Here is a 27503-nt window from a genome sequence, read left to right on the forward strand (position 1 = left end):
AAGGACAAGCAGATGTCCAGAAACAATGACCGAGTGTTGGATGAGCAACTGTGAGAAGTTAACTAATTAGCAATATGCACTTAGCTAGCAACAATTTGTTTATCCAGTATCTGTATGTTCAGTTGAGCATCTGGAAGATTGTGAACCTGAAGTACTCAGCCAATGAGGAACCAGGGGAGAAAGAGAGAAGCATCAAGTAATAGGGCATAAAAGATGTAAGGCTGTTTTCTGCATGTTCTCCTGCTTGCAGGAGGCCTGCCATTGCAATTGCAAATAAAATCTGCTTTATCAGAGATACCGTCCTGGAAAATTATTTGGATATTTCCAACAGGACCAAACCCGGTCAGCTTACAGTTCACTATCCAGAAAAGAAGAGATCCCAGCCCTGAAAAGGTGTTTCCCATTTTAACGCTTCGATAGAAGTCGTCAATCTAAGCAGCTTCAAGTGAGGAGAACAATAAAAGGAGTGTTTGGGCCCTACAGCAACTAAGAATGAGCAAAGAACGGATGAAGCACAGGCCAGACCTGGGTACCACTGGCTTCAGTAATAATTTACTTGCATAAATCCCATCAATTTCCATAAAATAACTTTATTAGACATATGAATACAAATGATTTACAAATATATTAGTGTTTTCAATACTGCAATGTAGAAAGCAATTTAAAAGTCACACGCACATATTACTAACTCTGTCTCCAAAATACTGCATAAAAATACTTGGATTACTACTATGAAACTGACCTAGCAGTCTCTTTTTCTCTTTGTCGGAGAGCTTTGAATCTTCATCAATAGCTTTCAGCAGAGATAATAGCTCATCTTTTGTGGTCTTCTCTGTATTCAAACGATACTCTCTTTCATCAAGCTTTTGGCAAAATGTGTAACCTAGGAGGAAACATGGAGATGATTAACAACAGTCAACCACCTTCCAGATTCTACAGGCCCACCTTCCTTAAGAAGGAAATTTGTCTAGTCATTGTTACAGCAAGTATTTTCAACTCGGCTCAGTCCCTTTTATTTTGCATCTGTGTATGTGATAAGAAATTGTAAGATAACACTCACCTGTTATCTTACTAGGATCTTGGCCTTCCTGCAAAGCCACTAATTTATTGCTGACCATTTTATGCAGTGTCCCTGGGATCTTGAATGAAGACAAACAGCGGGTTAGAGAAAGCAATTCTGCACAAGCATATGAAATAAAAGTCTGGTCATTGTCTAGCTCTTACCTTTAAGACATCCTTTTGGTGGTCCACAAGGAACAAGATCAGAAGGTCTGTTTTCCCTCTGGATAAGGATTTATTGTTGATAATAGCTTTAGAGAAAGTTCTTTTCACAACCATCCTGTTGTCACTCTGAAGAATAACATGGAAAAAAATGGGAAGGCTTTGCTCCTCTAGAATACTCTTCCTTGTAGCCACATGCTTTCTGACCTATTTTCTGGGATATCTAGATTTCAGTAAATGTAAAGCAACTGATAACAGTTAAGTACACACATTTACCTCCTTCTGTAGTTTGAGCTCGGTGTTATGGGCAGCAACAGCCATAAAATACAGTAATCTTCTGAACTCCTCCCTGATTTGACTGTCTAGAAGTTTTAAATAGAGTTGAATAGCTTCTAGAGATTGTTCCATCTTCCCATTCACTGGAAGAAAATAATGGTATATGTAAAAATAAAATACAGCAACAGACGAAACACCTGAATTGGACACTGAAGAGTTCACTTCTCTAAACAAAAGAATGAAAAAATCCATTCTCACAAAGTTCTCACAGGCACTCAATCTAGAGAACAGCCCACCCCCAAACTTTTAGCCCAGTATTTGAGTTGGTGCACTTCCAGTTAAGCTCAATTACAGTTCAAACTCCATCCATTGTGGCTGAAATACTGAAAAAGGAAAGGCGTTCTGTTAGGTGACAAGTGTCTCATTATAGACATCATCTCCCAAAAAATACAGAGGATGTCCTAGATAAACAGGCTAGTATGATGAACTAGTTGCAAGCCATTCTGTAAAATGCTACTAAGTTTTACTTTAATTGGCTGCAGTAGAAATTTTAGCTGTATCTATTTAAAATTGCACTCACCTTTTCTTTACTACATAGACAGGAACAACAGAATATAAGTGCAAAGTGTTTTGTGTTGTGGGAATATCTTCTTTATGACCAGATTAAAAAAAAGCTCTGCAGAAGGCAAGCTTTGGGCTTGGCTGACATGAAATGCTCAGCTTGTTAGTACCCACCTCGCATAAGCTCAGTAAGTCAATCTGTGCTCACCTAGTAGTTCTGCAATTCCTGAATGAATTTCAGGTGCGTGGCTCAACAGCGGCTCCTTTTTCTGGCCATAGTATCTACCAATATTTTCAAACAGCAGTAGTTTCCATGCATCAGCTTTATCCAGTTGATCGGGCAAGTTCCTGCTGATGTCTACCACCATATGATCAGGAAGATATTCCAAGCAATCTATTGCTGATGAGAGCCATTCATCTGTCCTAAAAGACAAAGTGGTTCAACTCTGCAGTATTACTTACTGGTGCCTGTGCAGGTGGTTGGGCTCCACCACAGCAGTGAGTAGGCCAGTTTCTCAGTCAGTGGGCACCACATGGGCAAGTACTTGAATTCATTACGGATTGGCACAAATAACACTTCTGCTGACCCACTCACATCACAGCCACACGTCCCTTTGTTTAGCTGGGCAGGTTACTAATTACTCATCTTGATTAAATGATAACAGTCAGAAGCAGTTAAACCTAAAGTTAGTGACGTCCTCTACTGTTATAGACAAGGACAAAATTACTGCTAGATAAACAGAAACCTGAGCCTTGATCTGATTCCAAGAGGCAAGGTTTTTCAGCCTGTACTTCTAAATGTATTTATACAGTTTCAGGATCAGCTTTCTTTCACTATTTTAAAAAGGCTAAAATGCTAATCCTCTCACTCATCCTGTTTGTTGTTTTATTATTATTATTATTTTTTTTAAGGAAAAACTGCAAAACTGTTTCTTCCCCCCTTCAGTACATTACACACATCTCCCTCTACATGCTATCAAATCCTGTAACAGTCTTCAAAAACTTCTTCCAGCGTGCAGCAGAATTTGCTTCCAATTCAGTTTAGCAACTGCTCTTTACTACTGGATCCAGTTTAACAGGTAGAAAGGATGTGAACAGGCACACTTGCCTACAGTACTGGAGACTTACTTTTCTATTTAAGATTGACTGTGACTGACATATGTATGCAACTTCGAAAAACTTTCTGTCCTGGGAGGTGAGCAATGAAGACTTACTGTGAGTCACTGAAAGCCTTGAGAATCTCTCTGTCCAAGTAGTTGCTCGTGATGACATATCCAGAGTCCTTCTTTGGTTGTGGAAGCTGAGGCTTGACTTCCTGGTGCTCAAGCAAGGAGTCAAGGAGTGGAAGATCTACAAGCTGCAGCAGACGAGCAATGGTTTGTTCTCGCCAGACCTCATTAATAACTGGAAAGGGTGGAATACACAAAACACACAGAGCAAGAGCGATAAAGATTAGGAAAACGGCAACTCCCCTCCCTCCCACCAACCCAAATCTAAGAGATTAATTTTTTTCTGCTACTGTAAATCTATTCTGGTAAAGTGTATCTCTTATCGCTTGTGAGTGCATTTTATCACTGCTAAAGGAAAGAATTAGCCATTTGTTTAGTTAACTGCAATGTAGGAGAACCACTCTTTGGATAAGCCTGAAGTGCCTTACATTCTTTGCACTCTAACTTGCAAGCAGTCTTTGTTCTAGGTAACGGATAGCAGTGTAGCAGGGACGCTCCAACCTTATCACAGCTTCCATAACCTCACTCCAGTGTTCCTATTGCTCCCTGCACGTTTCTATGATGCCTCAAGCATCTTTAGCCAAAAAAAAGCTATACTAGTTTGTAGTTCAGTCTGAAAAGATGTGAGTTGTCAGCCCCCTACAGCACTGTAAGTGAACGGATGCACTGTTGAAAGGCTAGGAACGAGTTCTAGCAAACAACAGACTACTGGCAGTGATTAATCAGGCACAGGTATCCTGCAGGTGATTGTTCCTAAGTTCAGTGAGGCTCTACGTAGTTGTGTATTCTTCCCCATAAAGTTCAACAGCAATTTTAACTGCACTATTTGGATCCTACCTGATAAAATTAGCCTGCAAAACAGGTAGTTTGTCCTTGTTATGAAACAGTGTTCAAAACAGAACACTGGGAGAGTCAGTTCAACTCCACCTCCATTCTGTCAGCCATCAGTCCTTCCAGCCCTATTCTTAAAAGCTTCCTTCTCCCACCTGAAGAAGTGAGGTACTTTTTGCCTTACCTCGACGAGACAAACTTTCTGAGATGTTTACTTGAGGGGTATTTGCAGGCTTTAAACTCAGGTTTTCCCAGAGATCCTCCAAGCTTTCTGCTTTGAGAGGAGTAGTGTTGTACAGCATGTTCTTCTGATGCCTGAGAAGAAAAAACACAGACATGTATGTTCTTATCCATGCATAAGAGTAACTGAACACAACATACTTGGATGAATAACCATCTGAGATTAAGATTCAAGATTCTCACAAGCATTTCCCCTGTTCAAGCAAGCAGTATCTTAAAAAACACTATGTGCAACCATTGCACACAAGTACACAGTTCCTCCCTTAGAGCTTGTCAAAGATTGCATTAGCAAGCTACATCAATTACCAGAGTACAGATAGGTTAGGAAGGGAAAACTATATGAAAGTTGTATGAGAGTAACACATACAGTACTCCCCAACCACTCAGAAAGAGTCCAAAGTTTTAATACGTCATTCGTAACAGTGAAATGAGATCAAAAGGCAAGAGCTGCTCTTGGAGAAATTAGAAGGTGGCTGTTCCTTAGCAACACTTCTCCTGGAGCGAGGCAGCTGATGCCATCAGCTAAGAGAAGTTCTCAGAAACCTGTTCCCCATTTCTAGGTGTTAGCTAGTTCTCCTCGTAACTGATCTCATATGCTAACTAAATGGAAAAGCAATGCAACAACTCCAGACAGAAGTTTCTATTAGTCTAAGCATATTCAATTTTAGTTTGTACAGCTTCTTTATTTTAGGCACTACAAAAGTCCTTTTGATGTCAATTATTTTTGCCATTTATGTGACAAACCATTCACATCAACAGATCTGTTCTTCTCAGAAATGAAAAGAAAAAAAAGGAATGAAGGAATGCAGACAACCTGTGCCCAGCCCAGAAGAAAAACACCTTCACTCTGATACTCAAAGTGAATCACCTTGCTTCACAACTACTTGTCAGGTATGTTCCAAGGTCTCCCTTAAAGATACACTGTGATCAATCCATTTTCAGTTTTGCTCACTGAAGTAGCTTCTCTAGAATTTCTGATGTACAGAAAAACCACGCACAGACTTGGGGCAGTTTTCTTCAGCACAGAACAAGAGCTGAAGAAGTGTGGGAGGGAGAGCAGGACAGAGAGACTATCTGTTCTTAATCTCTGCTTCTAGAGCTTTCTGTCGGGGGGTTGACACACTTCAGCTGTTCAATGTTTGCTCCTCTCAAACACAAATCACGCTTTTATTTTTTTGGCCAAGCCAATATCATTTATGATTTTAAAGTGTATTTTATCAGAACTAATGCTGTAACTGCCTGAAGAGAAGTCCTTGTAAGAATGTCAGAATACATGCAGAGATTAATGTTTGACACAAAAACTGTCAGAGGCAAGTTATCTGGCCAAGTTACCCACATGGTAGCATGTTCTGTTTTACAATGGTTTAGCCGGTTCAAAGGTTTTCTTTACCCACTCCTGAAAAGGCAGTGAAACAAGCCCTCACCATTACACTTCCCTCTGGCTCTGTGATGGCATGCAATAAGCACTGTAGCCTGCTATTTAGCCTATGAACAAGTCACATGTACATAAAGAAACAGCTGAAAACGTTGCAGAAAGTCAAATTTGAAGTCCACACAAGCTAAGACAGTGAAAGCAGCAAGCAATTCTATTTCTCTTTTCTTTAGAAGACTGGATTGATTAGTGGCTTAAGCCACAGGTAGGCAAGCAGTACCCAAGGTTTTCTCATGTGTACAGCCTATTTGATGCACGTGAATGCCAGCTGCTCAAACTCATTTAGATCCCAGTAGATAAGCATCTGCAAGGCACTCCACTTCCACACGCTCCCCTGTCCCTGAAGGGGATGTGGAACAGGCAGAAAACAAATAACCATGCAGGCCAAACTTCAAACTTGTTTCCTACCTATCCTGCACCACAAAAACCCACACAAAGTTACGGCCCCACCTCCACACCCAGGTGCTATAATTACACTGTCCCTTTTGTTTCCCTCTCCCCCACAGAAAATAACACGGCATTTCCCTATTGTAAGATTTTTTTATCTCCCCAGTCCATCATGTACCAACCTTTGTGGCGTACACTGCTGGTAATCTTTATCAAGATCCGCTTGGCTTGAGACATTTGTGAATCTGTAGAGGCTACTGCTACTGTCCTCAAACACAGAGCGTTTGTCTTTTCCAAAGACCCTCCTTGAGACAGCCTCAAACACTTTGTAGTCCATTAGCGCTTGGCACACTCGCACTACTTTTGCACGGGAAATATCAACATCCCCAAAATACTTGTTCTGTAGAAGATGGGCAAACACGACATCCACTGCATCCGAACCAATGAAACAGTCATGATAGCACTTCAGGTTCTGACGGCGCTTTTTCACTTCCACTTGAGTTTGAAGTGCGCTGATAATGCTGCTCCAGACATACGTTGCTCCAAATGGCTTCTGGGCCAAGCTAAAGCCTAGTGGTACAGGAACAGAGAAAGCACAAAGATTGAACTCATGCAGCAATTAGAACTGCCCCCTCTGTGGCTACTGGCTTTCATGAAGCTTGTAGGCATTTAAGAAGCTTGAGGCTTCTAGTTTGGCTTGCATTGAACCAGCCTTCAACAAAGCATTAAATACTTGAGCATTACCCTCAGCAAGTCTGCCTGCATTTACCAGCATATCTCACTGGGTTGCTCTTACTACAGTAGCCTGCAGTACAGCTCTGTATCCAGCAGCTTTCACTTTCTCAGCATGCCGTCCTGTATTGCTACCTTCTGCATGCTCTCTCCATTTCCCAGCACTGACATCTGTGGGACCTACACCTGAGCACACTTGTTGCACAAAACCAAAAACTAACCCTACTTGTTTGCAGCTCCCTGGTTTCCTCTAGTAACAGGGATAAGGGTAAAGAGCTGTGGAGGTAAAGAGGGAAGTGGGGATGAAGAGACACGAGTGTCCCACAAGACTGCATAAACACAGAGTACCTGGTGACACACTAACCACACCAAAAATCCATGAGACATCATTCATTGGACACTAATCCCACAGAAGAGACTCCTACTACCACAGCTCCAACCGAGATTCATGCTTTGTGTACTCAAAGCCATGTCCTTCAGCCAACCAGCCTTCCCTCCCCTAATAAAATCACTGAACTATTACTCATTTACTAACCTCAGGTTCAGAATATCATGCTAGCAGTGGTGCTAGCAAACACTACAGTGAGCCTCAGCAAGGACTTAAGATAGAACATGCTTGTAAAATCTGCAGGTGGCACCTAGCTGCTAAGAGCTGCAGCCACTGGAGAGGCTAGAATTAGAATACATGTTTCTCAGAAATCAGCTGAGCAATTGACAAAGAGGGCAAAACAAGTGGAAGAGACAAACGCTAAAGCACAAAATAAGGCATGAAGAGTTGGCAGCAATCCTACAGACAGCCATCCTACAGACAGCCATCTGGGGTTATGACAGACCTCAAACCTAATGAATTAACAGTGTAATGCAGTGTTTAAAAAGAAAAAAAAAGCCACACAACTTGTTCTGGAACACATTACCATGAACATTTTCCACAAAGATACAGGGGGTATTTTTGCTGTTCAGTCACAGAACTGCATTCCATCTGGGGCACCAGGGCTCCCAGCTGGTCTGCGTCTGCCAGAGGGCCCAGGAACGAGCAAACGGGGAGGGGAAGGGGATGACTTAAAGGAGAAGGAAGCAGGGACCTAAGAACACAAAACCCAACGGCGTTACACGGGACAACAGTCGCCTTCGGAGCGGTGTGCAGACAGACACCCGCTTGCTAAGACGCGCGTGGAAGGAAGCTTTGTAATACGCGGCACTGACCCAGGCCAGGTAGAAGCACTGCGGAACCTGCGCTTCTCAAGCGGTGGGCAGAAGGAACAGAACAGAACGCAGCAGTTCCTTCCAGCCCTACTTTCCGACGCCTTAAGAGCCAACTCAGAAGGGAAAAAACAACAAAACAAAAACCAACACAACTCAACGCGTCCAAACGGCACCGCGCTCGCACTCCCGAACGCCTCACGTCGCTAAGCACTGCTTCGCCTTCCAGCCCGGCACGCGGCGGTGCTCAGCACGGGGCACGCGGCTCTCACCAGGGGCGCAGCCGGCCGCGGCCCTCCGTGCGGAACCGCCTCCACCGGCCGGCGGGGACGGCGGCCAACTTTTGAACTTCGCCCGAGCGGGGAAACACGCCGCCGCTCCCAGCCGCCTCTCCTCCGCTCTCCTCCCCTCACCTCCGCCCAGCTCTCTCCCCGCGCTTCAGACCCCCCTCGGCAACGTTCCCGCTCAGCAACCTCACTCCCTCCTTCCCGCCACGGCCGCGTCCCGCTCCCCGCCCCGTACCCGGTGGCCTGGCGGCGGGGCTGCACACGGCGCTCAGGCTCAACGCCGCCGCCTTCTCTCGCACCGTGGCCATCGCCGCCGCCCGATCCACGCGGCGCACCGCCCGCAGAAGGTTATTCCACAGCAGTTTATCCCGGAGGAGCTCTTATCCCGGAGGAGCTCTTATCCCATCCCGCCGGGGGGCGGGGCCGCCGCCCGCGCTCAGTCCATTGGTCACCGCGGCCGAACGGCCGCCCGCGCGCCGAGCCGAGCCCTCAGGGTGGCTGAGGGGAGAGGCGGCCGCGCTAAGGGACGGAGTTGGGAGTGAAAGTTGTATTGCTTGTGAACAGTAGGAAGTGACGAGCAGATATTTCTTTCTTGAGGGAAGGTGGGAAGACGAGCTTACAAACGAGCTCGCTCTGATAGGCGCCATTTCAGGCGAGCCTTCTGCTCGGGGTCTGACCCACTCTATCAGCTTGCTGAGGATGAAGGAGACAGGATAATGCGTGCTGTCACACACGGTGAGGTCTTCCCTGGTCACGGAGGGAGATGAAACAAAATAAGAGCTTTAAGCACAAAGGGAGAAGCTGTCGAATGCCAGGTGCTGCCCAGCTTTTCCCATCAGCTTGCAGGCTGGAGGCCAGCAGGGGCGTTTGGATGAATGATGCCTGTAATTCCCAGGCGTTGCAGGCACAGGTGAAGGGGATGGAATTGAATACGAGGCCTTGTGGAGCAAGAGATGGCTGTATGATGGAGTCCTGCAACTGAATTGCATTGGAAAGGCAGAAGTTGGAGCGTATGTTGTCTAAGAGGATGGAGGTGTACTGGGAGAACAGAGGGGCTGCTGTTGTAGTGATCAGTGCTTGTTGTGATCTGGAAATGTTGGGTCTTCTTGAAAGAAACAAAGGAAAAAAATTCAATTTCTTAAAACTGAAGACCTCGAATCTGAAAGAAAAAAAAAAAGTCTAAGCCAAAGACGAGTTCAATATCCAAAATACTTTTTGTATTTGAAGTTCCAAAGATTAGGAAAGATTGACTTGTTACTGAAAACTGACAGACTGAGAGACATTCTTGCAGGAGAACACGACTGCTGTATTGCTCGTTTTCAAAAGACACTTCACATGCTAATCTGACATCTCACAGTCAGACTACTCAAGGATCTCTCTTCTACCACCAGATTTATTTCCTTAATTTCAAGTATCTTCCCATAGCAACACCAGCTTTTAAGTACATGTCAACACCATCTAAATTTACATGTACAGAAAATCATATGGCCATAATAGCCATAATATCATAATAAATAATATCATATAGCCATAATAGCAAGGATCTGTTGGACTCAGTCTTCATGGTTTTGTTCCTGAAAGAGCACATCAAACAACGCTTTACATAAAAATTCATGTAAATGTTCCAGTTATTTAGAATAGTCACTTTTTTTCCCAATTTAAATACAGACAATGCCGGTATTCACTGCAGTGGCGAAGCTGATGAAAGAACATTTTGAACAGTAGCTCCTAAAATGTTGCTCTATTCCACTCACCAGTGATGAGAGACGTTTTGACATATGTTTCGTAGTCTCACATACGTAAATGAAACCCACAGCTTTGGTTACAGAAATTATAATTTTTTAAGTCACAATCATCAGAATAATATGAAATCTCCCCAGTTGTTTTGCACGCAGATATAAAGCCTGGTATTTATTCTTCTTAATACTGAAACTGCCCTGTAAAATTCATCAAATGCTTTCTTCCACCTTTATTAATCTCAAATGGAGATAAACGAATAGCTGTTCATATCAGATTGCCAAGGGCTATTTGATATGCCAGACGTGTGAGGGATGCTAAGCGGACTCATGCAGTACATGTCTTATAACTGAGTTATGCGTTCTGCTACTTATACTAAGAGTGCAAGAGGTTTGCTTGGGACTGACCTCCAGGGGTTAGAGAACTGAGTCTCCATCAGGTTGCAGAGCAGGTTATTCACAAATTCACTCTTAGTTTCAATTTCTCATTACATTGGAATTTAAAAAGATGACCTAGCTGTAGGTTCTTTGGGATACAGCGATGCCATCACACAACATTCACACCACAGTGCCAACCACATCTGCTCCACTGTGGAGAAGCTGTGTTCAGTTGCACAGCTTGGATAAGAGTATGATTCACTCTAAGCACAAACTTCAATATTTTATGTCAAGGAAATCTGCAAGGATTCCACCCTTGCATTTTTGAAGAGTCTAGAACAATAAACAAGTTCCCCAGACAGAAGCTTCTGGATGACTGACTGTTTGAATCGACAAAGCGTGCATTGTTCACGAGTGCAATCCTTCCATTCCTGGGCTGGAATACCAATGGGGTACCAGACAAAGTCAAGCAGTACAATATAGCAAGTGAAGGGCAGGGAGGCATTCTGCTGAGCCTGCACTGGTGCACACTGACCTCCAGTGGAACACGTTGCACTCTGTGAGAAACTATCCATGCAGAAGGGCTGGAGAAAGTCAGAGCCAGAATTGCTTGAGAATTACTTTGAAGAAGCGTAAGGGAGCAAAGACTTCTAGCAATGTGACCAAAGACACAGCAGTGTGCCTCTGCTTCCCCAATAAGCAATACCGATTGTTGTCTTAAACGGGCTTTTCATCTCTCGCAGAAGTCTTCTGAGACATTCATTTATGCAATTTATTCTTTTTTTACAAGCAGAGACTGAATGCAGTATGGCTAAATGTGCTCAGTGTAGCATGGTCCCAGCAGCACTGTCTGGGTAAAGGCTCCTTGCACAGCAGTAAAGATTCGCTGTCACCTGCGCTCCAGAAACCTGATCCACCAGAAGGCGCAGAGTGGAGCACCATCAGACACAAGTAATTGATATGCCAGAAGGTTCCCTCTGCTCTGCCCCGTTGGGAGTTACTGTTTCACAGGTGAGCTAAAGTACCTGACTGAACATTGCAGCACAAACCCAAATACATTAGCTTAACTGAATGTGGGTTTAGGTAAATCCACAAAGTGATTCAAGAGCTGTTCTCACAAATTGACACAGCTGTGGAGGACCCGAGCTCAAGCCAAATAAGCAGTGGTGATTTCCAGCTGAAGCAGCGTGGTGGTAACTTAAACTTGCAGGGACAAGTTTCATGGCCCGTATTCTTGGAGTAAGCAGCCAGCAGTGGCACCTGCTGAACAGGACAGCAGTAGCAGATTAAAAAAAAAGAGGAAAGAGCAAGAACTCTAGATGGATTTATCAACCATAAGTGAATTCCTGATGTTGACCACTTATTTTCACTTATTCAGAAAACTATGTACCAATTCTATCACCATTTACACTTAGTGTAAGGCTTGTGTTCTAGAGCAATGAGTTGGGTTTTTTGTGGGTTTTGTGTTTTTGGTGGTTTTTTTTTTTTTTTTGCATTAGTCCATAATTCACTTTTTATGTTACTGTACAATGTGCAGCAGTCAAAACCTATGTCATGTTTTGTCAGGCTCCTAAGTTTAGGATGAGAAAGAGCTCTGGAAGCACTGCCTGCAGGGAGCCTTGTCACTAACTCGCAGAATGAAAAAATAATTCTTTCTTTTCCCCTCTTGTTTGACCAGCTGGTTCCAGAATTGCAGCACTTGGATTCTCATGCGTAAGCTTTATCTTCAGCTTCTTTTGTGCAAAGTCCATTCAGTGTAGTCACACTATCTCTCTGGCTGTTTATCAACTGTTGGACTTTGCAGTGAAGCAAATAAAAAGCATTCTCTTATTCTTTGTTCTGTTACCAAAGTTGTAAGAATAATAATTTCGATATGTCGACCAACAGCAGAAAGTTGGAAGGTTTCAGAATCCACCAAGGCTGCTTTACTCAGTGAAATCCTCATTCTCCCAGAGCTCTGAATAAGTTACCAATGTGACCTAACTGCATGACCAAACACTGGTGCTTCAGCTTTTATTCAGTGATCACAGCATTTGCTTTGTTGCTGCTGTAAAAATGTGATAAGTAATGCACAAAGAAATCATATTAGCAGGCACCACAGGTAGAAAGGAGGATGATGCAAAGTAACACAACTATACTGAAAGCTCTTGCTGTCGCCAGCCTCCCAGGCTCCAAATGCTGTGGCATATACTCCAATTATACAGGTTTTCAAGTAATACACCTAGAATAAAAAGAAGTCAACAGAGACTTAATCTGATAATAATCTGAGCTGGAAACACCTGTGGAAGAATAAGCATTGGTTTGGGAAGCAGCTCTTACACAAAGGACCATTATAAAAATATTTTAGCCCTTCACATTCACTTTTTCCTTCAAGTAAGTGGCTCAGAGAACGCATACCATTTATCTTATGGCCAGCAATGAGATTATATGGGATTTCAGCCCCCTGTGTACAGCAAAAACATTCCCAAGAAAGTATCTGGAGCAGTTCCCTTTAAGTGAAGGGGGCAGGAGGAAAGACAAAAACCCTCCAGCACCATTTTTCCCTGTACATACACACAGACAGCGTTCTAGGTAAGAAAGAAAGAACGCAAATAAAACAGGATAGCAATAAAGCAACAGAATCACAGAAGACATTTCTTTTCCGGCTCTTCGTTTCTCACATCAGTTTAAGAACTGGCAGATAGACTGTGAAAATGAATGTGAAGCACTCAGAAATATAAAACGAGTTCCTTACCCACGTTATACAGTGAAAAAGAACTAGAACTGCATTTTTTCATCTTGAGATCGTAACAGTCTAAATTGCCATTTTCTCCCCAACAAACCAACTTTTCAAGTCTCAGCATTTTAATAAGAAACGACTGAGAATTATGAGGTTTTTGTTTAAAAAGTGTTTTCACTTTAATGGGTTTAGTTAATAACATCACAAATGGTACAAAAATGTGTCCTTTTTCACATTTCCATACATTGTATTACGGACCACCTGAAAATCTGGACTAAGAACATATAAAGTGTCTGTTATTAGCCCTAGCTTCTTTTTTTTTGTTTTTTTTCCCATACGTAGAGGAGATATGCAGAAAACATGCATGTGTTAACAATGACATGTCAGGAGTAGCTTAAACAATAAGATATGACAGAACGTGCACACTGCCATGCACGTGTGTGTGACAGACCGAACGTCCTGTGTTAGCAGTGAGCAATGAAATGACCAATGACACACCGACATTTTGTGACCGTAGTTTTAGCTCTTCTGTTTTAAAATCGTTTTAAATAGTAGTAAATATTTAAATAATATTTAAAATATATTTCCCTTACGGAAATCATTTACTTGGAAGACAGCCTGTAAGATTTGCCTTTTTAAAAAGTAGTATTTCATTTAGACAACATAAGAATACGATACACGTCGCAGAGCTCTGAAGATCCTGAAGTCCTTAGCCATTTTCAGACACAGTTTTTCAATCCAATTTTGTCTCCGATGTTTTGCTAGCAAAACTTTGGAAGTAGCATCTCAAAGAAAACCTGCCTTTAAGAGAAATACTGTATTTCAATACAAAGCAAACCCAACGTAAACAGGGATGCCATACTAAAGGAAATGACAGTGGAAATAAAAAGTTTCATCGCACAATTAGTTTAATTTCTGCTTTGCTAATTCATAGTCTAAAGAGGGTTCTCTTCCTTCCTAGTGCATCTTCTCTTGCAGATGTGAGTGCTCAGTTTCCACTGTTAGACATTCAAGGATAAGGACGTCACTGTTGCTTCAAGAAGAAGACAGAAGTTGGAGCTGTGGGTGCAGTTATCTAAAATGCAACAAAGTATTTGTGCAAGAAGAATTATCTGTACATTGACATTTTTTCTAAGTTTGCTTCAGTATAAAAAAAACCTTTTCAGACCCACTAACAAAACTTTGTTCTTGTTTATGATCCTTTGCACACTTGAGAGTTCTGTGCTTTTATTCATCCTCAATGGTAAACTAATAAATCCAGCCACCATTTTTGTAGCCCACGACAAAGATGGCAGCTCTGCTACATCTGCAGTAGTCTGGGGCAGTTAGACAAGTTTTTCCTCTACAGGCACAGGGCTTGTTTAACTGGGCTGGGGAATAATCCAGCCAAAAATCAGCCAGGTCATCCTCTCCAGCACTGCAGAGCATCCTGGCCATCTTTATTTACTTATCTAGATGGTCGTCACCAGAATTCACCTTCCTATTAAATGGGGACAAACTGCTCCAAAACCCTCTCATCTCTTTTTTTTCTTCAGTTTCTAAGGACTTGGATGAAAACAACCAGTTTCCTAAAGCTACTTCTAGATTCAGAACTCTAGAGAGCTGTAAAGTGGTGTAGAAATCTTTCAGAAAGCAAAAAGATTTCTCTGTTGGTTGCTCTCAGTCATATGAGGGAGGGAAAGGAGACAAAGAGTCCGATGAGTTCTTTACAGTCAAGGAGACAACAACTCCTGTTCCCTCAGTCTGCACCCTAACCATCCTTAGCAACACAGCCCAGGAACTCCCAAACTCTGTTGTTTCACCGAAAGGGGCCAACAGAACACCACGTGTGCAATTAATGCCTCTCCTGTATCTATGCAGCCGGGAACTGCTGCTGCCATTGTCCCTCCAATAAGGGAATACCCTAAATAAATTTGGGAACTCATGCTATAGATTAAATGGCACAAGAGGCACAGAGCTACCACGTCTCCAGTTGGCGTATTTACAGCAAACCCATTTTTAGCTGATGGCCACTGACGTTGGCAGCTCTGCTTCACGTGTTAACCACAGGCTTTGGCTCCTGCCGCGTTCAACACAGCGCGACTGAAACAACCGCAAGCCTCCAAGGCTCATGTCTACCCTTCCTTACTCTGAAAAAATGAATTAGCTTCACAACTGCTCTGACATTCTGCACGTTCTTCCTAAATAAAAGCCCATTTCACTCTCCTTGATTATAAAGACATCACAGTAGCACAACGCATCTCTTAACTCGATAGCGACCTCCCTTTTTAAAGCAGCCGCGTTATGACGAGGCTTTAAAAAAGGCAGAGGTGACACCATCTCTGTTCACTGTAGTCTGCATACAAGTTTTAAATGAGAATTATTGCTTTTAAAAGACAAATAGCTTTGGAAATATGGTAAACATCCTATACAGTTCTAAAACTAATCAGCTAAAATTCTGTACATACTTTAATATTCAAACCTATTTGATTACTCGAGATCAAATAATTGCATTTTTACATCTATTCATTAAACTCTTCATAGTTCTAAAGTCTAATGAACGTTTAACAACTAAATAGGATAAAAACAGACAACAGGAAAAAAGGTCACATGGCAATGAACATTATTTCATTTGGCCAATGAATAGTGAACCCTGCTTTCTTGGCTGAAATTAAGGCACTAAGTGGCAGTTAGAAGATAAAGGAATTATTTTTTCCTATGTTATCTGGAAAAGAACACCACGAGTTTTTTTTTTCTTTTTTCCAGGACCCCAGTAAATATCCGTTCTGAATGACTCAGTAAGGCATTCTGTTGGCAAATTTAAAGAAAATGTTCTCCTGATTACAGCCCATTACATTCATTGTCTGAGAATGACTAGTGGCACTACTGTTAAACCGGAGGGACAAAAAAAGCTACAAGAAAAGGTCTGAAGACTTGAAAGGCACCAAAGAGAGAACAGCTCTGCAACTGCCAGTTCTACAGACAACTAGGTAAGCTGTGTTTAACACTGCATGTAGTCTATTCAGTCAGCAATCTTCGTTGACCAAGATATAGTAGTTCCTCATTTAAACTCTCAGTTAATCAAGTGCTAGTTTAGTAAGAAATTTATTTTCATGTGTCAGAAGATACTTGCAGTGTCTAACACAACTACACTTAAAGCAAAACTAGTCTAGTATGCATTATTCTGGTTAACACTGAAGCAAACCTGTATAAACAAAAGGGTTACCTCGAGATACATAGTTTACAATACGAAATCAACATAAATGAATAGGATTTACTGGAAACAATGGAAAGTATTACAAAGATACATGAAACAATTTTAACCACAATATTTTCTCTGTGAAAAATACAACTATTAGTGAGATAAAATGTACAATTGAATTTTTTTTTCCAAAAGAAAAAAAAAAAAAAAACACTGTATAAAGGAAAATATTTTTTTTTCTTCAAAATGGGGAAAATAGTTAAGGTCATTGTCTTTCATTACAATATAATTTGACACACAAAAAAAGCAGTCATAGGATTGCACCAACTCCACGTTCAGTCTCCTGAACATGACAATAGTAAAAGGAGTCCATAAAGCATAATGACATTTCTGGGTTTGATGATGGCAACACATGTTCACAGAAACTGATGGCGCTCCGGCTCTGCTCACAAGATGTACAAAGCTCAGTTTGGTAGCCAGACACATGTACCCCAATGCTGACTTTTCTGTTGCTTAGTCAGAGATGGAAAAATCTGTCGTATTTTAAGTGTTGATATCTTTTTAGCAATAAAGAAAAAAAGAATATGTAGTGCATGCTTTATCATTTGTCAAAAACATTTCTGAAAATAAAACTAAGTTATCCGATAGTTCACAAAAAAGAAAAAAAATAATTCTCCAGGTTAAAAATGTGGTTAGGTTTACGTTCAGTTCCATCTCCAAAGGGCTGATTTCCTTGGCAGCATCACTTTTCCTTAGCAAGAGCCAAGGCACAAAGTTCCATAAAGAGAAATACAACTGCCTATGAACAAGAACGCAGGCTGGCTTTGTAAAAGAAATCAGAGCCTCTCTGAGCTTTCTGTTCCATCAGATTAGTGCCGAAGAAAAATGTGAGATTTGGAATACATTTCTGTTATGAGCATTTCTGCTGCACACGATTCAAAAGTTCACCAAACTTCTCAAAAAGATCCTCCACCCATTTCATATTTTTCATGCACAGCTGCACAATCTCTTCCTGTCCTAGATCTGCACTTTTCTTCTGAACAGAAGAAATCTATTTTGAGGAGAAAGAGAGAAATGCGTATACATATAAACATATGAGACTGCCAGTCTGTCAGGTTTTTTGTTTTTATGTAACACTCTGTAGATAAATACAACCCTTCTTCAGAAGAAAACCTTTATGCTTTAAAAACAAAGAAAAACCCTCCTCAGACTGTTCTATTAAGTGCTGAGCCAGACCTCAACTCCTGTGGTTCTGCTACCTGGAACATTTCAATCAAGAATTTGTAGAAGAATAGACTGCAGTGGGCATTAGAAGAGTAGCTCCTAGATCTCACCAGTTACATAAGCTACTGAAATCAATTTAATTTGCTTGAAGAACAGTGAAGAATGCTAATCTAACTCTGATGCAAACCGATTCCACACAAACTTCTTCAACCTCACCTCATCAGCCTCATCACGAGCAGCAGTGACCTTCAGGGGCACCACATGCACTCGCCATACCCTTCTGTTTGTGGATTTAATTATTTCCCTATGGCAATCTATAGTCACTTATCAAGAGTACAACAGTGCCTCTGTACCTCGACTTCCCAAACAACTGTAAAAATATCTCCGAAAAACAGCAATACTTACCTCCTCTTTACATGTCAGATATATATGATATTTGTAATGATGGAGTGAGTGATACAAAGAATACAGCTGTATTTTTTCTGGATCTACCGTAAACTCCTGCAAAAACAAAAGGGGTTTTTTTCAGGGAAATTCACGTTATGTCTCAAGACAGAGACATGACAGGCACGTCATTCTGTAAGTAATTTTTATCAACAGTTCAGAAATGGAACATTTCATTCAAATACTTGCTGTGACATATTCTGGTACGCTGCAATTTATACTATGTCATTCTCATTATCTCGTACCTCCACGTTCCCTACAAAATCATTTTATTAAAACCAGCTTTGAGAATGCTTTCAGTGCTTCCAATGCACTGCGACTGAAGTCCAGGACTAGTAGGACACCACTTTGACAACTACTACAGGAAGGTTAACTACTTCCTATCAAAACAGCCGTACTGCACAAAAGCATACAGACTGTGCTTTAGCTAAGTACAGATCAGCTCTACTAGATGTGATTTATTCAGCCACCTTTTGCCCCTGTGAGTCAGGAATGGGCCAGTACTTAGCAAAACCCAATCATAGGGTCTCTCCAGGAATGCTACAGAAACAAAGCGTAATCTCAAGCTTCTCCCTTCCCATCCAACTACACAGACCAGTTACTGCCTGCACCAGAGAGGCAGCACTGCTACTTTGTCTTTCTGCAAACTTGAGTGGATGACACAGAAGGCTTCCTGTATAGATACACAGGATAAATGTATAAATGTGTAAAATGTATAGATGTATAAATATGCAGGATAAGAGCATTTGGGTCTAAATATAGAAGAGACATGCAAACAACATACTGCAGTTCAAGAATTCAAGTAGGGGAATCCTTCTGAAATGTTTGATTATATTTTATGGACTATAACTTTGGAATATAATAACCACTGGAATATAACCTTTGTTTTGTTTTGTTTTTAACAGAGAAAGCATTTCATTCAACAAAGATTTTAGGTAAAAAAGCCCAATACACAAAACAGTGTTTTACACAGACACACGGTTATCACATTCCAGGTCAGATGGTGGCAGCAGCAAACCCTTGAACACTCACCTGTGCTAATTTAGTGGTTGATTTAGAGGCCCTCAGTGTTTTCTTGTTGTAAGCTTTACCATTCATTTTGATCTTAGACACAGATGCTCCACCGCTTTTTGTCTTAGAATCCCGAGTGATCACTGTGAGTTCAGGAAAGATTTCCAAAGCGCTCTTTAAAGAGAGCACATAAAGAAAAAGGATTGTGAAAAATTCAAGAATGGGCACCCACTGACTGCCAACTTCAGTGTCTGATTTGTTCAGTAACACAGCATCCACTGTACGCAGTGGAAAAACAATCGTTTTATCCATGCTTATTAGTGCATATTCCAACTGAGCGATACTCAAGATAATGACATTTTTCACTTATTTTTGCCTCATTCAGCTGAAATACAAGCAGGCTTAATCCTTGTCAGATTAACCCGAATCTTACAGGAATATCAAACACTTTCCTCACCAATACAAACACGTTGGCAAGCATTATTGTTTCATTAACTTTCATTTTTCGGACAGAATATTAACTCAGGTACAAGCTGGTACTTTCATAACAGAAGACAAACATAAAGGGCTTTTTATCTTGCAGTTTACATCACAAGCAGATTCCTTAGCTTAGACCCACAACTCCATCAACTTCCTGAGCTGCTATTGTGAAATTTAGGCTGAAGCTAACTTTAGAGATACGGTTGATAGGATGCCTCTAAGTGAACACACAGCAAAGCTATCACATGAACTCCATGTTATGAACTCCAACCAAAAAAGAAGTGTTAATTATACGCCAGCATTATAGAAGGCACTATTATTATTTTCCCTTAAACTGAGGAAAAACATAATAAGCAACTTCTCATTTTGCGTGTGTTGGGAATGTAACTAGAATTCTAGAAATAGCCTACTTTAATTGGCCTATCTTCTTTCTCTGCACAGACAAGTCTAAACACATCAGCTAAGAAGCATTTTACTAACAGAAACTTCACAGAATTTTTACCACAAACAAAAAGCAAAAATGGAGGGCTAATATATCCTGCCTCTCTGAGGCTCTGTGTTATGTTTTGAAAACATGCAGCCCTTCCCCGTGTGTCCAACAGTTCACAAATGAGTTGTTCTTTGATCATTCTGTCTGGGCTTCAAGCTACTCTGATCACTTTTTCTTTCACACGTCCAGACATCTGCTCCACAGTACAGCTAATTAGGGTACAACTGTATTAGGATTTTTAAGTAATAAAATCACTTAACCGGCCGATCTAGAAGGACAGCAGACAGACTTTCTTTTGGCAAACTTGAGAAGCTTAGAAGGAGGAGAGTTTGAAAATGAATGAGAAAGCATAGTAAGCAAATCCAGAACTTCACCTTAGTGGTATAAACACCTCGATCAGAAATGTTCTCCAGATGTCACACACAAGCACTGCATTTATAGCATCTCTCTTTCAAATCCTTACTCACTTCTGTTACAAATTTGCCTTCTGGGTTTTTAGTCGTGCCTGCATTCAATGACTGGCTTACAGCATTACTGTGAAAAGCTTAGAATTCAAAGGGAATACCTTGAAAGTATTATCCAGGCGCAATTTGGAAAGCAGCCTTTTCCTATTGTCATTCAGCATGCCATCAATTTTTCTCATGTGAGGCAAAAGTAGCTCATCTAAATGACAGTTTAAAAAGTAACACGTGATTATTAAGAGACACACAGTAATGAGACAACACCTATCCAATCTATTCTACTTTTTATGTCAGTAGGTAGAAGAACTCAATAATAATGCAATTTATTCATACACAGACTTTACAAGACTGAGGTTTCTTCCCCCCAGAGTCAGACAGTGGTGTAGGTACCATGCAGGTTAACTGCTGGCTGCTGTTCAGATCCTTCTCCAACTTTCCTTTGCTAAATGGAAAAAGTCAAGAGAGAGCAATATAATCTTCAGCCATTTTCTAAACAATAAAATTGGCAGTTTTATGAAAACAGAATGCATGTTTTTGACATTCTCTGATATAAGGGGACTCTTGTTTATAAAGACCAAGTCTTTGCTTTGAGTGGGACTACTGACATAACAAACAGGGTATGTAGATCCTTGAGGTCGTAAGTACACTGATGCACAACCAGAGCAAAATGGGAAAGAACTGTCTAGAAAATTGGTTCATTTAAATACAGGTGAGCTTAATATAGTGGAAAACAGCAACTGCAACTCAGCAGGTGAAATGACTGTTTTTTTGGAACCTTTAACTCCACATGAGTGTTTTGCTAATTTTTGAGGAATAGAATAATTTTGAATTTTGTCTTCTGGAATCCACCACAGTAATAAGTCCATCAGAAGTTTCCTCCCTCATGGGAAAATAGAATACAACTGTCCTCGAACAGAATTTCAAAGTTTTGAAGCATGAAAGCCAGAATTTTTAATGTCAGAAAGACTCAAAACTACCCAGTTATATGGCAATTTATCTACAAGAAAAAGCACATACCTGAAACACTGTAATTTGAAATAAATGTTTTTAGGATTTTAAAAGACAATAAAAAAAAGAGCTCAGATCTGACAAGTCAAACCTGACAAACAGCATTTCTGAGTTACTTTGATTCCTCAAATAGACAGTGCTGACAGATACATTTATGTATGTGTGTGCACCTACCCTAATCTGAATTTGTGTCATTACACAAGCAGTAAATATATCACAAACGTTAAGTAAATAGGACAACAAAACAAAGAAACAAATACAAAACACCCAAGCGCAAAAATCTAACAAAATCACACAGATTTTAAACATACTGTACCATTGCTCTTTTCCAAGGCTTGCATTGTGTCTGGATCCAAGGCAATGCTAACAAGCAACTCCATATAGCTCTTAAAGGTCTCTTTCATAGCTCTTGTGTTCAGAAAGCGAGTCACAAATGGAGGCGGAGGTACAAGCTCTGAAAATTAATGGGAATAGGGTGAATTTTCTTTCCTAAGTATTCCACAAATATTTTGTGCTTTCCTGAAAACTGGAGGCTCCCTCTCATAAAACATAAGTGACCCCTACTGGTATCACAAGAGATTAAAATCCACTGCGATCAGAAATTACAGCGAAACTAAGCACACAACGAAACAGGTACAAACAACAAATTAGGTACAGACGGTACACTGCTGTTGCTGCTGTTGCTGTATGAACAATTTCACCTATCTGTATTCACACGATTGTGTTTTAGAAGATGTAGACATTTATTTTTCCATTATTGTAGATGAAAGCCTTATAGGAAAGGGATAACAAAGAACTTCATCGAGTTACTTCAGGCTTGGCATTGAAGCAGTAAAAATATATTGAATTGATAAATGATAGATGAGGTTAGCTGTTGCACTCCATTTTGCACAGCACACTCAAGTTCGTTTATTAATCAATTTGTTTTCCCCATGAGGCTACTAAGAACAACTGGCAAGACTTTTTCCACAAGACTATTTGCAGTTAGTTCCAATAGGCTGAGATGCTAACCATAGCGTGTCACTCACCATCTTCTTCACTTTGGGCCTCGGGTGAAGAATCAGACTGGGAAGACGAGAATTCCTCTTTCCACTTTTTCCTTTTCTTTGGAGGTGGTTCAGCCTTTACTTTCGGCTGCTTAGCTTTGGGTTTCACAGAAGAGACCTTTGTTGCTGCTGGTTTTGGGGGCGGTGGATCAGGTGCTTTGTTGTTGCTGCTACTGGGTTTGCAATGAATAGTCCTGCAACAGTATGAATGACATCTTTATTGAAACAGTTACCACACTAGCCTGCAATTTAAGGGAAGAGCTGCTGGCTTGTTTAACCATGAGATATTCCCTGTGGATTATATACACTTATTTTGCTGTCATGTGTAACTAGGACATATGCACTATAATGCCACATTTTTTTAATATGATGCTCAATAATTACTCTCAATTATCTATAACTAAATGGTGTGTCAACTGTATAGCTAGACAACAAGCACAGCAAGTTCAAATTGCCCAGAATCAGAAGAACTTACAAGCTACAGAATATTGGGACTAATATTAAAACAGACCATAACAAAAAAAAAATTCAGACTTGACAGACTTGAACAAATAATAGCAATTAATGACCTCGGATGACAAAGTGAATTTGGAATACTGTATCAATACAAAGATGGTACTTCCAGTAGAAGCACCAGGTAGGATTGCAAGGAGGACAAAGACAACTCCTCCCCTTTCAATTCCTAGCAAACAAGACAGGAAAACAATCAGGAAAGTTTGTATTTTAGGACCAGTAGAAATTTATCATAATCTGAGAACTCATCATCTGGAAACAACAGAAGAAAACTGTGTGATGTAGTCAGTTGCTAAGTACCAATGCAATACAGCTTTGAGAATATGGGATGAATGGGAATGGGAATGTCTGGGAAGTGCCAAGGAATTTCTCACTCAAATGAGAAAGCAGTGAAATGTACTATTAACACTGCTGATATCTTCTGGAATCTTGTGAATTCCAGACATCTGACAGAAAGGAAGACTTCCAACTGAAATGGGTGTCAGCAATAGATGACAGCGGGATGATTTGAGAAATGGAAAGCCTGCCTTAGAAGAGGAATGTGGAAGGGCTTTAATCCAGCTTAGTGATACTAAAATGGAATCTGATGGCTCTCCCAAAATATATCAGTGCAGTAACAACATCAGGGAAAAGCAGAAATAAGAGTCAAAAAACTGTACTGGAAAGAGAAAATACAGGTACAAGCTAATCCTGGTATTTTGACTAAAAGACAATATTGTTTCAGGGTGCTGGACAAACAGGTCCTGGAACAGTTTCCTGTATTCCAAGAGGAAAAAAAAGGTACCCAAATCCCTGCAGTTTTAAGTAGACTGCGATTATTTTATAAAATCAGTTATCTGATGGAACTGCCTTCTTTGAGAGAACTGGACTTACAAACCCAGGGACTGCCTGAAAGAACAACGCTATTTTTTTTCATTGCTGTTTATTAACATCTGATTAAAAAAAAAACCTACATTAAATATGAAAAGCCACAGAGAGGGAAAAGCCTCAGATAGCATCTGAAGCTGTGGGAAGATGAAATGAACTAAGCACAGAAAAGGCTGCATAATGCAGATTCCATAATCTTTTGCAAAAGTACAGCCAACACAAAACGCAGCAGCAAAGGCCTTTGCAAGCATACTTACAGTGTACTGGGTCAGGTTGGTCACTAAAGCAATCTATAAAGCATATCTAACTTGCAGAATCAACAAGATAGGAGAAAATGGCAATAATAATAATTATAATAATAATAATAAAATCATTATGCCTGTAGGCTTCTATCAGGCACATGCTGAGCATCAGTACAAAAGAACACAAAAGCTCACAGCATACAGAGCTGTAATACCTCTGAAATTCATGATTATTAGAATCCATGGATTCCAGGTAGGGAAGTCTGGATACAACAGCAATTTATACCTCGTTTCTTAAAACAAAATACAGTTTCCAGTTTCCACTCAAAGATGAATTAAAATAGCACTGAGTTGTAAGCCTTGTTTATTAAAATAGGTTCCTAATACAAAAACAATATGACAATAAAAAGCAAGCTGAAATAAAATACCTTGCAGACTGTACAGGCTTGCTTCGTGGCTTTCTCGAACACACTCTAACATATTCCTTTTTGTTTGCATTCTCAATGAACTTCACATACACTCGTTTGTATTTTGTTTTTGCGTCCCCGAAATAGCCAAGATACTAGGAAAAAAAGTAACATTCAAGTGCTTCTGTTAAGCAGAATTATTTAGTTTAATAATTAAACAATAAGAACAACGTTAAAAATAATCAGTTCACATACAGTGATGAGCCATCTCCCAGCAGTTGAGGAACAGGAATTATTCAATGGATTTCAAATAATGCTTATAATGAGAAAATGAGGCCAGAGGTACTTCGGGCTTTGTTTTTGCCCCTCTATTTGATAAACCACAGGTCTACTGCTATCAGGATTACCTGCTGCCAAAGGGCTACTGGTTGAAATTCTACCCTACATGTATCCTTCCCACAGAAAGCAGCTGGTTCACAAGCCTGCCTCCACTCACTTTATTCCAGTTGTGAAAAATTGTTCCGTCACCCCGAGTCAACAATAACAAAGAATCCATGCCCCAAAGCCAAGAATCTGCACAAATCTACCCATTTATATATTTTGAAATAATTTTAGAGTAGGAAGAAAGCTTTCTTTTTTTTTTTTGTAAGGATGCTTTTAAGGATGTTGTGTCAGAACTGCTCGTGATTTTGCTTTCTAGTCTTCCATCAAGGAATTTAGTTGCCAAGAGTCTTCCCAAAGAACATTCAGACTCACACTGTTGGTAGCAGCAAACTCTCTCTGTCCATCCCGCACTTCAGGAACAAACTTTTGCAGTAAGGCCTTCTGTACTTTCCAAATAGCTGGAGGCTCCTTTCCTGTTTGCAAAGCAAGCTGTAAGAACAGAAAATTATTTGCTAATAACAATACTTGTTCTTATCTCATGTGTTTGTGCACTATTGGTTGGGTTGTTTTTATTCTTTTGAGCAAGTTATCCGGGGATAAAATGGAAATAGAGGTAATTCAGATTCCAACTGCTTATTACATGCCATTTTTATTGAGATAGCATGCCATGTGCTACAGTAAGCATAACGGTCTACAGACTTCACCTTCAGAGGATGAAGCTGTGCCAAACAGCTCTGCCTATGCTCAGTGTCAGAACGAGCAGATCCTGCAACTGAGTCACAAAACTGCAGTTTTTAAAACACGACACTTCCTTAAAATTTGATGCCCGTTGGCTCTATTAAATACTTTCCTAATAAAAATTCAAAAATCACAACAAGCAGCAAGAAAAGTTTCCACGGTCCCTAGAAATTCCATAGCAGAAGTCTGTAGTCTCTATGATATTACAGTGTGATGCTCATGGTAACATGAAAAAGCAGCATTCAGTACAAATGAGTGAACTGAACTATGCAGCTCAACTTTAATCCCGAATTGACTTTGGAAGACTTTTCTTATTCAAATAACTAAAAAAGAAACAAATTCAGTTGAAAGCAGGTTTGAAATTATTACCTCTAGTGAGAATTTGTAAATTACTAACTCAAAAACTTTTTTTGGAAAACACACAATCAAGTATAGAAGCACTTTCCAAGGACCATCTAAATAACAAGAAGAAAAAAATCCACCAAACCTGAACTGCTTTATAAATGACAAGAGAACGTTTTCTTTTAAAGCTGGTGACACTAATTTGATAATGCTACACGAATTAATGTAAAACTTTGGCTGGAGAGGATAAATACAGATAAGTAATAAAAAATACCAGCATGCACTGATTCGAGAATTGCAGGCTATGACAAGATCAAAAGAAAAGGTAAGCATCCACCAGAATGGAAATGGAATGACAGTAAGAAATAAAAAGGCAATAAGGAACTCTCCTATAAGCTCCTGTGAAAGCTGTATTGGTTGCTTGTGGAAACCATTTCAATGGAACCACTGAAACCTACAGAGCCATTAAACCTGAACCTCTCCCAAGAAAGAAAAAAGACAACTCCAAGAGTGCCCACAAAACAGCGTTATTTTTTCAGCACCTTGGCCCTGAGAGCCCAATGCAATCTTAAAAAAAGAAAAGCCTCTCAATAGCCTATGGAAAATTTTTGTTATATTAAAAAAAAAAAAAAAAGTAACTTCAAATTTTAATAGAAGTAACTTCTATTAGGCAGAGATTTGCATTATTATGGATAAAATGGGCCACGTACATTCAAAATATATTCATAACCCATGCTAGAAAGTTACTCTTAAGGTAACTCGGCAGCAAACAGAGCAGAATACCAATCTGTAGCCTTCCCCTTTTCAGCAGTTTATTGGAGCTAAGTTAATACGGAGGTTTTCTGGTGTTTTATTTTGGTTGGTTTTTTTCCCCATGCTCACAGGAAACATTCACATTACCTTTAGTGTCTCTATATCTTCAATCTTCACTACGAATTCATCACGCTCTCTGTACATGCCCTCTCCTCCACTGTCCGTATTCTCCTCCTCAGTACCTCCTTCTATTGCAACAGTCGCCTGGATTTTTGCTAACTGGTCACAGGTCCCAGCATCCTGCTGAGCTGCTTTTAAGGAGTCGGCTGAGCTCATTTTCTCCTGCACACTGACTACAGGAGATGTCATCTGTGGCAATTCCTGCTTTATTGTGGCAGCAGTGGAGGTAGCAGAAACGACTGGCACTTTTTCAGCTTCTGAAGCAAATAAATAAATAAGTTATCAAGAATTAGCAACGTGGATGGGAACTAGATTGCTTTTCTCTGTTACAATACATATTAAAAGCATACATTCTAAGCAACACACCTGTGCGAAGAGCTGCATACGATTGTTTACTTGGTCACAACTCAGCCATTACCAAAATTACAATGTTGTAGCTAATATACCCCTGATTGTATTCAACTCAAATCTATCAGCATCTAGGAATAACAACAAAGAATGCC

The 27503-nt window shown here is 40.5% G+C and overlaps 2 protein-coding genes across 4 annotated transcripts in view; both read right to left on the reverse strand.

Annotated features, from left to right (window-relative positions):
• Positions 1 to 570: 570 nt before the first annotated feature.
• Positions 571 to 8079, reverse strand: DEPDC7 (DEP domain containing 7). The gene is made up of 9 exons (XM_042837324.1): positions 7258 to 8079; positions 6360 to 6747; positions 4303 to 4433; positions 3273 to 3462; positions 2267 to 2481; positions 1498 to 1640; positions 1225 to 1350; positions 1061 to 1139; positions 571 to 883 (listed from the first exon to the last, which is right to left on the reverse strand). The coding sequence occupies exons 1-9, from the start codon at positions 7301 to 7303 to the stop codon at positions 669 to 671; spliced, it is 1533 nt and encodes a 510-aa protein (XP_042693258.1). The 5' UTR covers positions 7304 to 8079; the 3' UTR covers positions 571 to 668.
• Positions 8080 to 13383: 5304 nt separating this feature from the next.
• QSER1 (glutamine and serine rich 1) overlaps positions 13384 to 27503 on the reverse strand; it is a 36027-nt gene continuing 21907 nt past the window's right edge. For all 3 annotated transcript variants that reach the window (XM_042837237.1, XM_042837238.1, XM_042837239.1), the window contains 9 exons: positions 26968 to 27257; positions 25360 to 25476; positions 24625 to 24758; positions 22557 to 22768; positions 21845 to 21982; positions 20625 to 20722; positions 19111 to 19263; positions 18040 to 18135; positions 13384 to 17461 (listed from right to left, as the gene is read on the reverse strand). In XM_042837237.1, coding sequence (XP_042693171.1) covers positions 17321 to 17461; positions 18040 to 18135; positions 19111 to 19263; positions 20625 to 20722; positions 21845 to 21982; positions 22557 to 22768; positions 24625 to 24758; positions 25360 to 25476; positions 26968 to 27257 — 1379 coding nt within the window. In that variant the 3' untranslated portion in view covers positions 13384 to 17320. The remainder of the gene's footprint in view (positions 17462 to 18039; positions 18136 to 19110; positions 19264 to 20624; positions 20723 to 21844; positions 21983 to 22556; positions 22769 to 24624; positions 24759 to 25359; positions 25477 to 26967; positions 27258 to 27503) is intronic.

This window comes from Centrocercus urophasianus, unplaced genomic scaffold (assembly GCF_019232065.1).
Source record: "Centrocercus urophasianus isolate 14NV4802_14NV808 unplaced genomic scaffold, USGS_Curo_1.0 seq_7, whole genome shotgun sequence".
Taxonomy (NCBI): Eukaryota; Metazoa; Chordata; class Aves; order Galliformes; family Phasianidae; genus Centrocercus; species Centrocercus urophasianus.